General features: G+C 37.4%; 1 protein-coding gene across 5 annotated transcripts in view; it reads left to right on the plus strand.

The window, feature by feature from the left end:
* VPS13B (vacuolar protein sorting 13 homolog B) overlaps positions 1 to 15,874 on the plus strand; it is a 477,375-nt gene that overhangs the window by 429,768 nt on the left and 31,733 nt on the right. For all 5 annotated transcript variants that reach the window (XM_040588251.1, XM_040588253.1, XM_040588250.1 and 2 more), the window contains 8 exons: positions 9,391 to 9,546; positions 10,879 to 11,142; positions 11,297 to 11,380; positions 11,547 to 11,722; positions 12,221 to 12,391; positions 13,060 to 13,261; positions 14,265 to 14,453; positions 14,870 to 15,016. In XM_040588251.1, the coding sequence (XP_040444185.1) occupies positions 9,391 to 9,546; positions 10,879 to 11,142; positions 11,297 to 11,380; positions 11,547 to 11,722; positions 12,221 to 12,391; positions 13,060 to 13,261; positions 14,265 to 14,453; positions 14,870 to 15,016 (1,389 nt within the window). The remainder of the gene's footprint in view (positions 1 to 9,390; positions 9,547 to 10,878; positions 11,143 to 11,296; positions 11,381 to 11,546; positions 11,723 to 12,220; positions 12,392 to 13,059; positions 13,262 to 14,264; positions 14,454 to 14,869; positions 15,017 to 15,874) is intronic.

Genomic DNA, 15,874 nt, shown 5'->3' on the forward strand with positions numbered 1-15,874 from the left:
GTTTCTTGGGTGTTTTTTTAAGGATAAACACTGAAACTGAAATAAAATGTTTTAAAATTATCAACAGGAAATATTTCAATGAAACCATGTTGTTGGCTGTCTTGAGTGGTGGTAAAAAATGGACTTTTCATCTTGATTCAAGGCAGGGCAAGAATTTATATCTTTAAAAAAAAGTGTTTATGAAACAGCAAAGCTTTTTAATTTTCTTTTTAATATATACCCAGCTCCTGCTGAGTGGGAGACTAGAGACCTGTGCCACCCTGCTTGATGTGCAGCAGTGCAGTGCTGAAGAGTTACTGAAATTTTTACAGATCCTGGGAGAAGTGTAGTGGGTAACTCCCCTAGAGCCCTGGAAAATGCCAGCCTTAGCATGTGAGAAAGAGGGTGAAATTTGGATGGTGATTCTAAACAGGAGCTGTGCCCACTTCCACTGCTGACAAGTTTCAAGTTTCACTGGGAAGCAGGGATGGCAAATTTACTGTGGTTTTAGTTCATATGTCAGTTGGTGGATATGCAAAACTGCTGAGTTGTACGTGAATGCAGTAGCCTGTGCAGAGCAAATTCAGCCAGAGTAAACAGTTGCAGTTGACACTGAAGTCAAAACTTAAGAGGAAGGCAGGCTAATGAAGGACCATCTCGCCGGGGCCACAGACTTGTTATAAATGTGTATGCTGGTGTAATAATTAGAGAATTTGGTGACTTTTAGAGTCACTGGAGCACTGTACGTCCCTTGTCGCGTTTTCAGAAAAGATGTATGTTTTCTCATAGAAACCAAACACCTGTGATGCCCTAGCCCACAGGCGAGCAATCCAAATGGGTGATTGTGCTCTGTGCGGTTGGGCAAGTCTCAGATTGTGAGACAGGATCCCTATTCATCAGGTGACAGTAGTCGCATTTGGGTTACAACTGATGTAACTCCTCCAGTTCTGTGCGGGAGAAATAACAACCAAGCTTATAGAAAGCTAACTAAATGCGACCTACATTTCATAACTAATTATCACTGCCTTTTGTAGCAACCACCCAAAAAATCATTTCAACCTTTTCATAAATACATGGAAAAAGAAGGAAAAGTTTAAAGCAATTATATATAAAACCAAAACTAAGTAAGACTTTCCTCTTAATATTTTTCTTTAATGTTTTCAGGTTATTTTTAAAATTATTCTGTTGGGGGAACGTCTTTTTGACCATCATTCTAGATAGTTCTACTAATGGCGTTGTTCTGATTATGCTGTATTCCTAATAATGGTGTAATTCAGTTAACGGTACAAACTGGAAAGAGTTTTGAAAATGAGGATTATTTCAAGCAAAGCAAAAAATGGAAGAGTTAAAACTGTAGCTTGTTACTGATACCTTTTGTTAGTTGCAGCCAAGCTGCTAAAGACCACCAGCACAACATATGGCATTAGCCATCTGACATCTGGAGAGCTTAAATATTAAAACATTGATCTTTAGCTTGTCCTTTTAGTCACTGACTTAAGCAATGCAAAGCATTCCATTTTCATGGCCGCTATGTAAGTTTCTCATTAAATGAAAAATAGAAGTGCAGGATGAAAGGTGGAAAAGTCCAGCAAAAAAACAAAATCACACATTAGGGAGTGGGTGTGGTGACAGTAGGAACTTCAGATTCATTTTTCAGATGTTCATTCTTCATCTGAAAGTTGGTGATGTCAAAGGGTTTCCCCGTTCTGTTTCGCTCTGATCAGATTCAGATTCACTGAAGAACTGGACTGATAAACAGTCAGGAGTGTCATGTTGGATTCCCATGTCCCAGGAGATGGCAAAGCTAACAGCTGACTCCTCTTGACTCAACCACGTTGCTGGCCAGCAGGCTTTTCTAGTAGAGGGGCGATACCTCCCTTGTCCCAGCCCTTGAAATAATTTCAAGAACACTTCTGGTCTTTTAACATTTTTCAACAGCCATCTCTTGCTGGGAAATTTAGACTAAAAAATAGCACTGAGGTAATTTCACCGAAAATATATGGAAGCACAGTCTTTCCACACACTGTTGAGACAGAAGCAAATTTTCTTTATAAAGGTCTGAGAATCTTAGTATCTATATAAACTTTGTTGATTTAGTTAATGCTAAATACAAATCACTGTAAATTTAGCGTGTTTCAGAATGGCAGTTCAGCTGAACCGTGTAAACAGCACAATCCTTCGTCATTTTAGATCATATGAAATAGATTTGTTTAAATATTATTACAAATGTTGTCATGTACATTTTGTCAATGATTAATAAAATCCTTGAAATTAAAATGACGACTCAGTTAAGAGATCAGGTTGTCCCTGTTATGCTGTGGCACTTTTCTAATTGTTTCCATGCAAAACTATCTAACAGCTTGTTATCCAAAGGTCAGAATAATGCCCAAGCATGGACAAACCCTCTGAGTGTCATATTCATGGAATGCTAGATGACTTCATAGTTATGAAATTATTTCATTTCTCATGATAATTCCCAACTTGCCAAGTTAGTGAATTTTAAGAACTCTGAGAGCAGATTGTAAGATAAATGTGAAATAATCCATACTTCTGGAGTCAGGGACTTCCCTCCAGGCATTAGTTCATACTTGACTTACTTGACTTACTCTTGGGGATAAAATGAGTTAGGACAAGGTCTTAGATACCACATTCTCTTACTGGGAAAGAAAACCAACTTGCACAACTTTGGCTGGCTCATGTTTCTTGTTACACAGGCACTAAGAGGCAGCGGTTGCCATGAAATACTTTATTTAACCTCTGCAAAATGTTTTTTTAGTATGGCAAGGCAGTTCAGTTAAATGAAAATAAATAGTTTTAAAAGGATTGTATTTCTTTTACATTCACATCAGTAAAATTATCCATTTTTCTTTTGCTAATTTAGCATAGTGAGAGATGCAGTAATTGACCATTTGAATTATTTAACACAACTAAATATATATGCCTAAAATAAGCTATTTTTGTAGTAGCAGATAGTTACATATGCTTTATTTACATTTAGAATTAATTTCAATATTAACGAAGCTACTCTAGGGTATAATTAAAAATTGTTCAACTTTTTTTATGTTATGAAAACAGCTATAGCACACCAAGGATTTGGATTTATCAACTGTTGATGGTGTCCCTCCAACTGTTTGGCTTAACTTAAAGCTCCTTCCTTCCTTAATTTTTTCCCAGCCCGGATCTTCTACATTACAGGGAACCTAACCTTTCCCTTTTAACTTTCACTCTGATTCCTGCAAGTCTCGCTAGTTTGGCTAATATTTCAGTAATAAGTCTGAGGTCTGATGCTTGCTCTTCTACTCTGCTCCATCCCCCATGTTTTCCTCAGATTTCGTTCAGTTTTGACCTTCCTTAGGTATAAGACACCCCCAACTATATAGTCCCTTTCAGAGTTGGGGTAGGTTCAAAATTGATGATGTTTGAGGCTTTAAGCAATTCGAGCAAAAGTTGCCAGACCTTGTGAGTTCCTTTTGCACATTTTAATGAAAGTTAAGGGTCTGTTAGATATCGTTAAAAGGCAAGAGAAGCTACATCACTCCTGTGCTCTACAGACTGTGCTCTGCTCCTGGCTCCTACGTTATTATTGGATTCAGTCTGCACTCCTTATCTTGATCTTCAAGTTCTTTGTGGGATGGGCCCCAGTTATGTCAGAAGTCATGTTTGTCTCCAAGACAGCTGTGTTTTTTAGAAGAGCTGGAGCATACGATACGTAGGGTGAAACTCTGAAGTTAAAAGAGATCAGATCTTCCTAGCAATTTACTCAGAGTTAAGGAATTCTTTCTTGCAAGACAGTAGGCAGTCGGAGGGTCCCACTAGGGATCACAGCAAATGTAAAAACCAGCTATTCATGTAAGAGTCCCCTGAATTTATTTTGCAGAGGTTGTTTGCTTGCGAATAAACAGCAAAAATATTTTATGACATGCTAGTTATTACTAGCAATTTTCCCCACACTCAAACTTCAGCAGTGTCTTCTGAAGAAGCAAATAATAATGGATCTAAATTCATTAATTTCCTTTCTGTGCAAAAAATAATGTTGCAGAGGGGAAGTCTGCATTTGAAATACCATCTCCCAAACCTTTCTCCGGTCTTCTCCTGGGGTTATGATAACAGTCCATTTTCACTTATCACTGTCCTTAACTTGAAGCAGCAGGTGTAGTGTGTAAAAATCAGTTCCTGTGTTGATTTGGGCAATGACTTCAATGAGAATGTGGCTGAGTTACTGGTTATAAATAAAATACATTTATTTCTTATCAAAGTAGATAAATATACCTGAAACAGCTCTGTGCCACTTTTTTGCTACTTATATAGATTTTGAGGGAAAATATCTCTATCATTTGTTTTTCTGTTCTCCTCAACATACACTTACAAATTCTTGAATAGATATTAGTAGTGGTTAGTATATTAGTAATATTTTCACTGGAACCCATTTAAAGTTTTTCTTCTCTTATTTTGAATAGTGTGCCTGCAAAGCACAACTTCTGCTAGAATTTTATAAACATAATTCTTCAAGGCAGTTGTAGATTTGGAAATAAATATAAGTAAGAACCTCCTCATTCTCCTACAAAAAAAAAAAGGCTGAAGCCAAATTTTCATTTATGTTGCATCTGCAGCAGGATCATAATTCATTGTTATTTATTTTCAAGTTACCATTCTTTCAGGTATTGGGTTATATAAAATGTAAGATGATATACAGTACTCTGTGGGTTCAAACTTAGAAACTGTGACTTGTATATCAGTTATTACAGGGATATTATTTTCCTGATTTATTGTTTAGGGATGTTACAGGTTCTCTGCACAACCTTTTGTACTTTATGTAGAATCATAGAATCGTTTAGGTTGGAAAAGACCCTTAAGATCATCAAGTCCACCACTAAACCGTGTCACTAAGCACCACATCTACATGTTTTTTAAACACCTCCAGGGATGATGATTCCACCACCTCCCTGGGCAGCCTGTTCAGGTGCTTGAGCCCCTTTTCAGTGAAGAAATTTTTCTTAATACCCAATCTAAACCTCCCCTGGCATAGCTTAAGGCTGTTTCCTCTTGTCCTATCTCTTGTTATCTGGGAGAAGAGACCGACCCCTACTTGCTTACAGCCACCTCTCAGGTAGCTGCAGAGAGCAATAAGGTTTCCCTGAATCTCCTTTTCTCCAGGCTCAACAACCCCAGTTCCCTCAGCCGCTCCTCACCTTCCCAGGTCATTTACAGAGCAACATCAGGGAAAAAAAAAAAAAAAGGAAAAAGTATGTTATTTTACACTGTTCAGGTAGTGATAAATGTATTGCTGCTTTTCTTTGGGGTCCTGCATTAAAAATCAATGGTTATATTCTATTGTATGTAATTGACTTTCTAAGTAATATCTGGGGCGGATAGGGATTGATATTATTGTTGAATCACATGAACCTTCATAATTTGGTTACTGTTCCTGAACCAAAAGACTTCTTTTCCACAGTATGTAATGTAAAGCCAACTTGTTCCTGCGAGGTTCAGGCCTGCTTTGCAGGTTGTATTGAGGCTTGCAACGTGTCCAGGAGCCCACAAGGGTCAGTTTGTCTGCCGAGTGTGAACTTTTTTCTACTAACCAGCATAGGGGTGATAGAAATTGCTTTCTCCCATGCTCTGTACTGGCCTTCTTTCTTACAAGGACTGATGGCATAGAACTGGTCAGATCTCTCATGGCCCATGAGTAAATGAAGCCATTCTGAAATTCAAACTCTTCTGATGGCTGCTGCAGCTGGTGATTTGCAGAATAAACATTTCATTTGCTGTTTCCTCAAATACTAATTGGTTTTATTGTTGTAAGTCCTAATCCTGGTCAAGGGCCACCTTGTATCCTGAAAACACAACGAAAAAATACCTATCATTCTTCTCCTTTAATTTTGTAATTAAAAATTCATTTAGCTTCAAGTCTTAGAATTAAGGTCCCATCTCCATGTCATTGTTTCTTCCATGCTGCTGCATCATCACAGCTTTTTATTTTACTATCTTGTACAACTGCTGCCACGCCATCAACCAGGTCCTCACTTGATTTCTCACAGTCTCACAGAGTTGAGACTAATAACCCTTATTCTTCAAAAAGCGTTTTCCCGTTCCACTTAGAAGACAGATACGATGTAACTACAGTGAATCCAAGTTAACTTCAGTGGATCTGCAAGCAAAGTAGAAATCAAATTTGAATCACTAAGCATTCTGAGGGCACAAGCTTTAAATTACTTACACAGCTGGAAAATGCTGCCTTTTCTGGACAGGCTCCCTTCTTAGTCTCATTTTTAATCCTCCATTTTAATCTTCATGCCTTGTCATATGACACTTAGCTTTATTTACTCAGATTGTATCCTTCACTCGCACGTCTAGCTGAAAACCTAAGTAAAATTTCAGGAGTGAATAGAAACATTCTGAGAAGAGGCATGATAACAAATACAGCTTTTCTAGCCATTCGCTCCATTAGGAGCACCTTCATCTTAGTCTGCCTCCCTGAAGGCAATTTCTTTCCCTCCCAAAAAGAGAAATTCATAATGGCTCAGAATTACAAATCCAAACCTCAGCCAAGTCTAGTCAAAACAAAAAAATCTGTTATCTGTTGATATGTTTCTGTAACAGAAAATGCAGAAATCAAGTGGTTGCATGAGTGCCTATCTTCTCATATACAATAGATAGTCTGTTTTAAATTCTAAGCTATAAATTGCCACTTATCACTGGATTATATTTGTTAGAATGCTTTTAAAGTCCATTGAATATTTTTGTATCTTTTTGCAATGACTTTTCTTTTCTCCTGATATATGTACCATACTTCGCTATGCTTGTTGAACTTTTTTTAAGCAGACTGTCTAATAAGTATTTAGGATTTACTTAAAGTTTGATAAATGAAAGGGAGTTACATGGCAATTACTGTGAATCTGTAGTATTAGGTCAGTTTTATAACATCAGAGCTCTGCCTTGTTGAGTATCTGACGCCATCTATTATGACATCTTCTGCTGAAATAACACTAACAGTTGATTACTCAATTTTCTAAAATTACTTCAATTTTTATTTCCTGCCATATATCTCTGTATCACTTAGTGTCATTTACTAATTGCTTCTAGCTTTATTCCAGAAATCTCACATTTAAATAACTGATTCACCCAGAGATTCCTTTGCATTTTCATGGAATGCAGTTTCTTGGCTCACGGCTCAAAAGTGAATGTGCACAGTACCCAATTCTTATATTGTTATGTCATGAATACATATATATTAGATATCTTTAACTGATGAGGGCTGTTCCTTTGTACGTAGCATTTACTAATATACAAATACTATGTTTATAAAATAAGAAATTTCCAATATATGATAATAGCTTTTTTTTATTTTTCTTTCTGAACCATGAAATTAAATGCAGACTAATCACAGTGCTACAAAGAAAATTAGTAAGGCAGCATTTGGCAGCTAATGACCGCTCAGGGAAAGCTGACCGTGTGTTCCTTGGGAACATTCTAACTCGTGAGCAAAGCTGTTTATACAGGGTGGGAGACATCCTAATATTGGAGCTACATACAATTCCTAATCATCAATTATGGCAGTTCTATGACATCTGTCTTTGGAGTACACCGTATTTTGTGTGCCTTCTAGCTGAAACTAACCACTTAGTACCTTTTCTCATTATTTGGCTGTCATTTCCAGCTACCAAACTCTCCAAAGTAAACAGTTTTCTTGTTTCTCTTGGTTTTCATATGTGATGAGATTTATTCCCAGCTGCCTCTGTAAGAACCTGAACTGATTCCAGCCACTGCAACTGGAAATTTTTGTTTTGTTTTGTTTTTCGTTTTCTGTAACTAATACTTAAGAATCAAAGAGGCATGTTTGTTTATGAGTTTGAATGTCCTAGTGCACAGCTTCCCTCAACATATTCTTGAATATAAAGCTGTGCCCACGCATATGCATATCCAGATACATGCCCATGTTCACACTGGCACTTATTAGCCTTTGTGCTTCCAGCTTAAAACTAATTTGAATCTGAATGCAACAGTCATCACTCTTGCAAATTCAAAAGCCACCCACTGAATGGATGTTATTGTTCTGTGTGTAACTTGTGCTGAGGATACCACAAATTGCAAACAGGCTACTGAGTTGTAATATCTTTGAAAGTTGTTGCTGTGGTTGGTTCTTAAAACAATGAAAAAACCCAATGTCCAGCCCTTCACTAAGTCCAACTGACCAGACCCATGGCCAGTGCTATCTCTTTCTGGAAACAAATCATGGGAGAACATAATATTTACAGGTTTCAATTTTTTTCTAGTGTAAATAATCAAACTTTGGGCCTGATCCTGTTCTCAATTACTTAAATTAATTAATGACAGATGTCCAAAATCAGAGTGAAATTCAACCCTCAAGAAAGAATTCCCACAAGGCCTTTATATAACTGTTTTAAAGGACTTAAGTGATGCTTAGGCTCTGTGCTGGCCCTCTGCAAAGAATAAATTTTACCCAGAATGCTTATTGCTTTGATCCCTTATATATAACTCACATCCTTAAGTTTGCACAGCCACAAAAGATCTATACAGAGCTAAATAGCCAGATCTTCAGCTGGCGTAAATTTATGTAACTTCATTGACCTACATGGAACAGTACCAATTTTCACTACTCTGGCTTAAAGAATCTCCATGGGATAGAGGTAAGTGCGTATGGTGGGTAAATGGATGAAAGGCTCTTCAAATGATGAAAGACTGTATTGCTCTGGAAGTGATTTAAGTTAAACTGGAAAAAAGCCACTCCTTTTCCGGAATAAATCACACAGGGAGTATAATTATGCAGTTAAATTTCTTCTCATGCAGTCAAGCTTGAACTTGCCACCACATTTGTGTAAGAAATGAAATGTTTCCCATCTCTCAGCAATACGCTAAGTTCTGCATTTAACACACATATGTATGTGACCTATGCAAGTATACCTACAGATAGATTTGCATCCTTCTTTATTTTGAAGGGAAGGATATTTGTAATTTTCTGTCTTTTTCTGATGGCCAAAAATCTGGCCTGGACCTGCATTCCATATCACCTTGCTGGTAATAAAGAGGGTGGATTTCTAGAACTATTTCAAGGGCAGTAAAATCTCTTATTTCCTGTTTTATGCTCTCTAGTCTACCTACCCTTTTTTTTCTGAACAGTTGTGTGCTGCATTTTTATCATCCTAAATACACTGTTAAAGCAGGTAATTTATAGAAATGCATAATGCATAGCCATCTTATGGTATTGTTGATTCTTCTGCTTGTATCTGAAGTCACAGAATCACAGAATGAGGGGATCATTCAGGGAACTGGTGTGCATAGCATTGCTGACTTCTAAACCCAAGCATATTTCACTGCCATGGGAATTCATATCCTACTGCAAGGCTGTTTTTTCCCAGTTATGTATTGAAGTAGTAATTGCTTTCTTTCCAGCTGTTACACATCTGTATTGAAGGCTGGGGAAACTGGCGGTGGTCTGAACCATTCGGTGTGGACAATACAGGGACTTTTATTCGTACCATTCAGTACAAGGGCTGGACAGCATCACTTATAATCAAGGTTCAGCAGCTCAGTGGAGTGCAAAAGCAAGTAAGTATTTGATCCAGTTTTCAAAAAATAACATGAGTAGTTTAAACTTATCTATTCATGAATTAGCTACTTTACTAGTTGTTCTCTCCATCTGAGTGCAAAAAACCCAAGTATAACAGTTTTCTGGGGTCATTTTCAGGAGTTTTTACAACTCTTTTCTTCACTTTGGTATGGATCTTAGCATTTAAAAGCTCAATTGCCACCACATATTTTACATGTTCTAGTAAACATCCCTTTGTGTGGTTTCCAGTCTGAGTTCTTGTTACACACTCTCTTGCCCATTTTAAGCTCTTGAGAAGCAGAATTTTATTTTATTTTTTTAAGAAACTGTTCATATCTTATTCTGGGTTGTAATTCAGGCCTTTGTATTGTTAAAAGAGAAAGAAGGTATGACCAAATTAACATTTGAAAATGGGCTGCTGTGCAGTACTTTTTCCCATCCTATCTTTGTCAAGAGATCTGTAATAATACTGCAGTCATTCTGCCTGCATTGGCAGAAGCCAGAGCATGTGGTGGACGTAACATGTTCAGTTCATGGATATGGCAGAGCACCTTATGTTGTGCAACAGGAATATAGCTAATCAGCCAAAAACAGTGCTTGGTGTCACTGAAAGCCCTGCTGAGATTTTGCTTGGTAGGTTGTAGTTATGGTGTGCGCCCTTGTTAATGAAAAGGAAAGGAAGATGGTTGTAGCAGGGATACGTGTGGAATGCTGTTCTTTGATATCGCTTAGAAAAAGTCAGATATATGTTCTATGTTAAAAAATTCACGCATGATGGACAGCAACAACTCTGGGTCTAATTTGGTCATTTTCTAGGTGAGTGCACTTAATACAGAAATACGGTACAGCCATTTAATGGAATTATAAGCTTTAGAACAGCAAAAATACTGACAGGTCTGGATTACTGGATTGTGATGGGAAAGCAAGGTGAAAGAAACCTTTCTTCTGAAGTACATCGCTGTGTCTGCTCAGAAAGGGCTCAGCTTTTCAGAGACCATAACAATACTCTTAAAATCCAAACCAAAGCTGTGTCAGCAGTGGGTAGTACTGCTGAGTTCAGTGGGAACAAGAGTGGATATTTTACATGTTTCTTTCAAGCCCGGATACTGCCTTAGCAATATTTCAAGTGTTTTAATGCCTAGGTTTCTATAAAATTGCACATACATTTGGCCAATAAAAATAATGTTTTACCATTCACTGCCTTCAGCAGTGCTTGGGAAAACCTGAAATAGGAAGATTATTCTTTTACAGGTTTTCACTCTGTAATTCAATTTTGACCTTTCTTTTTCACAATTGTTTATATATGAGCTGCATATTTTTGTATGTTTTAGATCCTAATCTGTGGAAGACAGACAGTCTGTAGTTACCTTTCTGAAAGTATTGAACTGAAAGTGGTTCAGCACTACATTAGTCAGGATGGACAGGCCGTTGTTAAAGAACACATCAACTGCCTTGCAGCCAAGCAGAAGTTGCCTTCATATGTCCTAGAAAACAATGAGCTGACCGAGCTGAGTGTGAAAGCTACAGGAGATGAAGACTGGTCCCAGGATGTCTGTCTAAGTTCTAAACATACAGAACACAGCACTGTCATTCAGGTATGACTAAAAATAGCTATATGGAATATAGCATTAATAAAACATCAGAGAGACGTGGGGACTTTTTTGTTTAGACTGCTATTTGATATGAAATGTTGAACATCAACATCCTGAAATAATTTTAGTGTAATGCTTCTGATCTCTCTGCATACAGGTACCATCTTCAAAGAGTTCAATTACATATGTGTGGTGCACAATTTTGACTTTAGAGCCCAACTCTCACGTGCAGCAACGATTAGTAAGTACATTTGACATCTCTGAAATCTAAATGTTTATGCCTTATATGTCATATAATGAAATAAGGGCAGAATGACCACTTCAAAGATTTATTAATAGCTTTTTTCAGCAGTTCTAATACTGGAGTAGAATTAGCCATAAATTAGTATATTGTTTTCTTTTTGTAGATTGTTTTCAGCCCTCTTTTCATTGTAAGGAGCCATCTTCCAGACCCAATTATCATACATTTGGAGAAAAGAAGTCTGAGACTGAATGAAACACAAGTCATTCCAGGGAAAGGACAAGAGAAAGCACTGCAAAATATAGAGCCTGATCTTACACACCACCTGACATTTCAAGCCAGGTAGAATACTCATTTTCCTTGAAAATGGTTCATTTCTATGGAGAAGAAGGAATAATTTACATTTTAACTTCTGGTGCATTTTTTTCCTAAAGTATGGTATACACAGAGGAGATACAATAGAACAAGTATGTGTGGCCTGAAATGCTGTGATAGGAAATATTAAATTTGGTAGAACTATCCTAAGCACTTTGGCATTTTTTTGCTTAAGCAGTCCATGTTTTGTGTTTTGCAAAATAAATTCCTAAATGATCTTGAAATGTGTTTTGAGAATACTGAAGTTTCTAGAGTCTCAGACAGAAAGATCATTGCGGTGTCATAACAAATTCAGGCGTGTCAGCTAATGCTCAGGAACTTGTTAAGACATCATAACTTGATTCATCCGTGATTACCTTGAGAGTTTTCCTACTGCAGAGTACGCTTGGAAGGCTTCATTAAAGAAAATGTGAATGCTACTCATGCTTGATCTTGTTGTGTGACTGAATTTATTTTCAATGACAGGGAGGAAGACGATCCATCAGAGTGTGCAGTCCCTATCTCAACCACGCTAATTAAACAGATAACAACTAAATCCCATCCAGGTGGCAATGTCAGCCAAATACTGTCCGAGTTCTATGGCACTGCTAATCCTCCCCAGCCTGCATGGCCATATAATAGAAAGGATTCAGACAGGTAATTCTTTGCTAAACCTTCTTCATGTTTGTTGCATTGCCTTCTCAGATAAACTGGAATCATGTTCAAGAAGACTGTATGTGATCAACAGTGAATATGTTTTCAGTAATTACATGATTCCTGTATGTAAGCTGCAGAATCTGTTGCAGGTGGAAAAAAAAGTAGTTTGGCCTAGGAGCTGCCCTTGATTACACTGAGAGGATGACATCAGCAAGGATTAAAAAAATGGAACTATTTTTTTGTGAATGCATCTTCTTTACTGCAGCTCTAGAAACTTGTTTATTCAGAAGTTGTTTGTCTCAGTACCGAAACAGGGAGTTGCTGTAGGAGGAGTTGATGAAAAAAGAATGGAAATGTGATTTTATTTTTGTAACTACAGAAGTCACAGGTTTAGTTCTGGAGGACAGTGGTAAATCTGTTAAGGAGTTTCTTTAATTGACCAAATTTAGGTTGAGTTTGTATAGTTAAAAATACATTTTTACAGCCTGCACATAGCTAGATATGTCTGGCAGCATCTCAGTATGTTCCAGAATGATAAGGTAAGAGGAGACTGGTTTTCTATTTCAAAATTAAAAAAAACGCAAATTTCTGAAAATGACAGCTTCTTATTTGTAATCTTGAATTCATTATTCCTTTGGCTTTATCTTTTTTTGTTTGTTTTTGAACAGCAACGAACAACTGTCCCAGTGGGATAGCCCAATGCGGGTAAAGCTGTCAGTGTGGAAACCGTGTGTTAAAACGCTGCTGATAGAACTGCTGCCCTGGGCTTTGCTTATCAATCAGTCCAAGTGGGACCTCTGGCTGTTTGAAGGAGAGAAGATCGTTCTTCAAGTACCTACTGGGAAAGTAATTATACCTCCCAACTTCGAGGTAACTTTGCCATTCACGTTAACAGGCACAGTTCTGCTAAACATGCCAATTCTGAAGAATTGCTGTCAACCCAGTTGATTCCCACCTTCCAGTCACTGTATCTGTTAGTCAGACAATGAGGACTAGAAATAACAACAGAAATTTGCCGCATTCACTGAGTCACCAAGTGTGTAGGACAACATACTTGATAGCAGTGTTTGAAGAACATGTCTTAAACATGCATAGTTAAAAATTGTCTGTAAGATACTGTAGAAAGAAGACCTGCATGCCCTCTGATCCAGCAGCCCTCTCGCCTTCCTCCCTATTCAGGCAGTGAATCCGCAGCACGGGCATAATGTAGCAGCCCAAGTGAAGTGCTGTAAAGGCCAGATAAAGACTTTGGCCCCTGCTATGCCAGCCTGTCATCTGGGAAGTGTTTTGACCACAGTAGCAAAGCTGACAGACAGGAAGGAATGTTTGGTTTGAGTGTTTTAGGTTGAGTTGTTTCATAGCTTTATGCTACCAAGAAAGGTTTGATAATGAGGTAGGGTGAATTACAAATAAGGAAGATTCTTCAGGCTGCCTGCCTTCCTGAATTCAGAGTTTTGTGTAACGGATCTTCTGACATACCTTAGCTTGGCCCTGCATGTGCTTTCTTATCACAACCCCAATATTTTTATTTTTGTAAGAATTTAAATAATTTGACATAGCAGCTGGTCGGTTCCAATTGTACAACCTGATACTTGCTGTTTATTTTACCATCCTTTATTTCCCCCATGCATGTCTGTTAATAAACAAAAGGTATACCTATTAACATGTCTCAGTGTAGGCTATGGTCTTGATTCCAGTGTGAGGATCAGTCCTGTATTCACATAGTGGTTTTCTCTATTTTTGTACCACATAGAAAGAATGAAAGGGGGAAAGGCAGGAAATGAGTTTGACTTTATACTGGAAACTACATTTAACTCTAGTAGAAGTGTATCAAATTGTTAACGAGTGATAATTGGTCATTTTTCACTTGCAGGAAGCTTTTCAGGTTGGAATATACTGGGCAAATACTAATACTGTGCATAAATCAGTGGCAATTAAACTGGTTCATAATGTGACCTCCCCGAAATGGAAGGACGCTGATAATGGGGAAGTAGTAACGTTGGACGAAGAAGGTTTTATTGAAGCTGAAATAAAACTTGGTGCTTTTCCAGGTCATCAAAAGGTTAGAAGAAAATTACCATGATTTATAACTTCATTATTTAAAAATAAAGTAATATAGCAGGTGAAATCAATCAAATGTACGCAGTGTGAAAGCTCCTCCCTAATTATGTTAATACATGTAAAACATAATGAGAGTATAAACAGTGTATGAAGTATAATTTCAAGAATTAGATCACCAAAGAAGTTCTGCCCAACTCATCAAGATAATACAATATCCCCTGGATAAAGAATTAATGAATTCTCAATCTTGATGGAAAACATTGACAGATGCAACTTCAAAAGTATGTGACGTGGCTCCAGTTAGGAAGTGCACCAATATAGACAGGTTTTCCACAGTCAGAGAGAAAATGGCAGTTCAGTCACTATATTTCAATATGTTTTGTGTGTGACCTCATCATCGTTTTTATTATCATACAGTTGTGTCAATTCTGCATTTCTTCGATGGTTCGACAAGGTATACAAATTCTACAGATAGAAGATAAGACAACAATAATCAACAATACATCATATCAAATCTATTATAGGCCACAGCTTTCCGTTTCCCAGCCCCACTCAGGAAAAGAGGTAAGGCACTGTGGACACCGGTTTAGTTTGTCCTCTGCAGTACACGGGTGGTTAGGTTTGTATGGTCTCAACTGTTTATAGCAAAGCTTGAACAGAAATCTTTAGACATAATAATGATAAATTATTTTGTACAATTTTAATTTAAAATAAAGAATCCTGGGTAAAATCAACTCCAGTAATATCTGTGATCAGAAATCTGTGCAAAGCAGGAGATTCTTGCACATTGCAGAATTAGTTCTGCCTGTTCTCCATCTGTTCAGGCACTAATGGCCATTTCTGTAAAATAAGCAGAGTAATCCGTAGTAGCTGTTGAAATTGTTCTCAGAATTTTTACTGAGTTCGCGTGTAAAAGAGGTATATTGGCCTGGCAAGCTGAAAACTTTTTGTTATCCTTTTGGGAAGATTCCAGTTATCTGAACAAAGCTGCAGAACTAGAGACGTGCCCAAAGGTTATGTATTTCAGCGAACTGCATCAAATCATGAATATCAGTTTTCTAATAAACACACAGGATATTTAAGGACTAGCTTACAGGAACCAAAATGTATGCACGGTCAATATATTGTAATCAACCATTTATACATATTTATTGAAGATTACCTTTATAGTAAAATATGTGGAAAGAATTCTCAGAGTCAAACTTGCTAGAGGAGTTGGCAGATAAACAAATTTTTAAAGTTCCTTGTTTCTGTATTGTTTTCCTTCTGCATTAGTTTTCTTCACATCGGTATGTACATTTGTGCATTATGCATTTTGTGGCAGTCTTAAGGGACGGGGAATTGGAAGAATGTTGAGGCTAAAATCCATTCTTAGTTTTATATCTATAAATGGATTTTCTTCTCACAGTTACATTACAGTGA

Source organism: Falco naumanni, chromosome 3 (assembly GCF_017639655.2).
Source record: "Falco naumanni isolate bFalNau1 chromosome 3, bFalNau1.pat, whole genome shotgun sequence".
NCBI lineage: Eukaryota > Metazoa > Chordata > Aves > Falconiformes > Falconidae > Falco > Falco naumanni.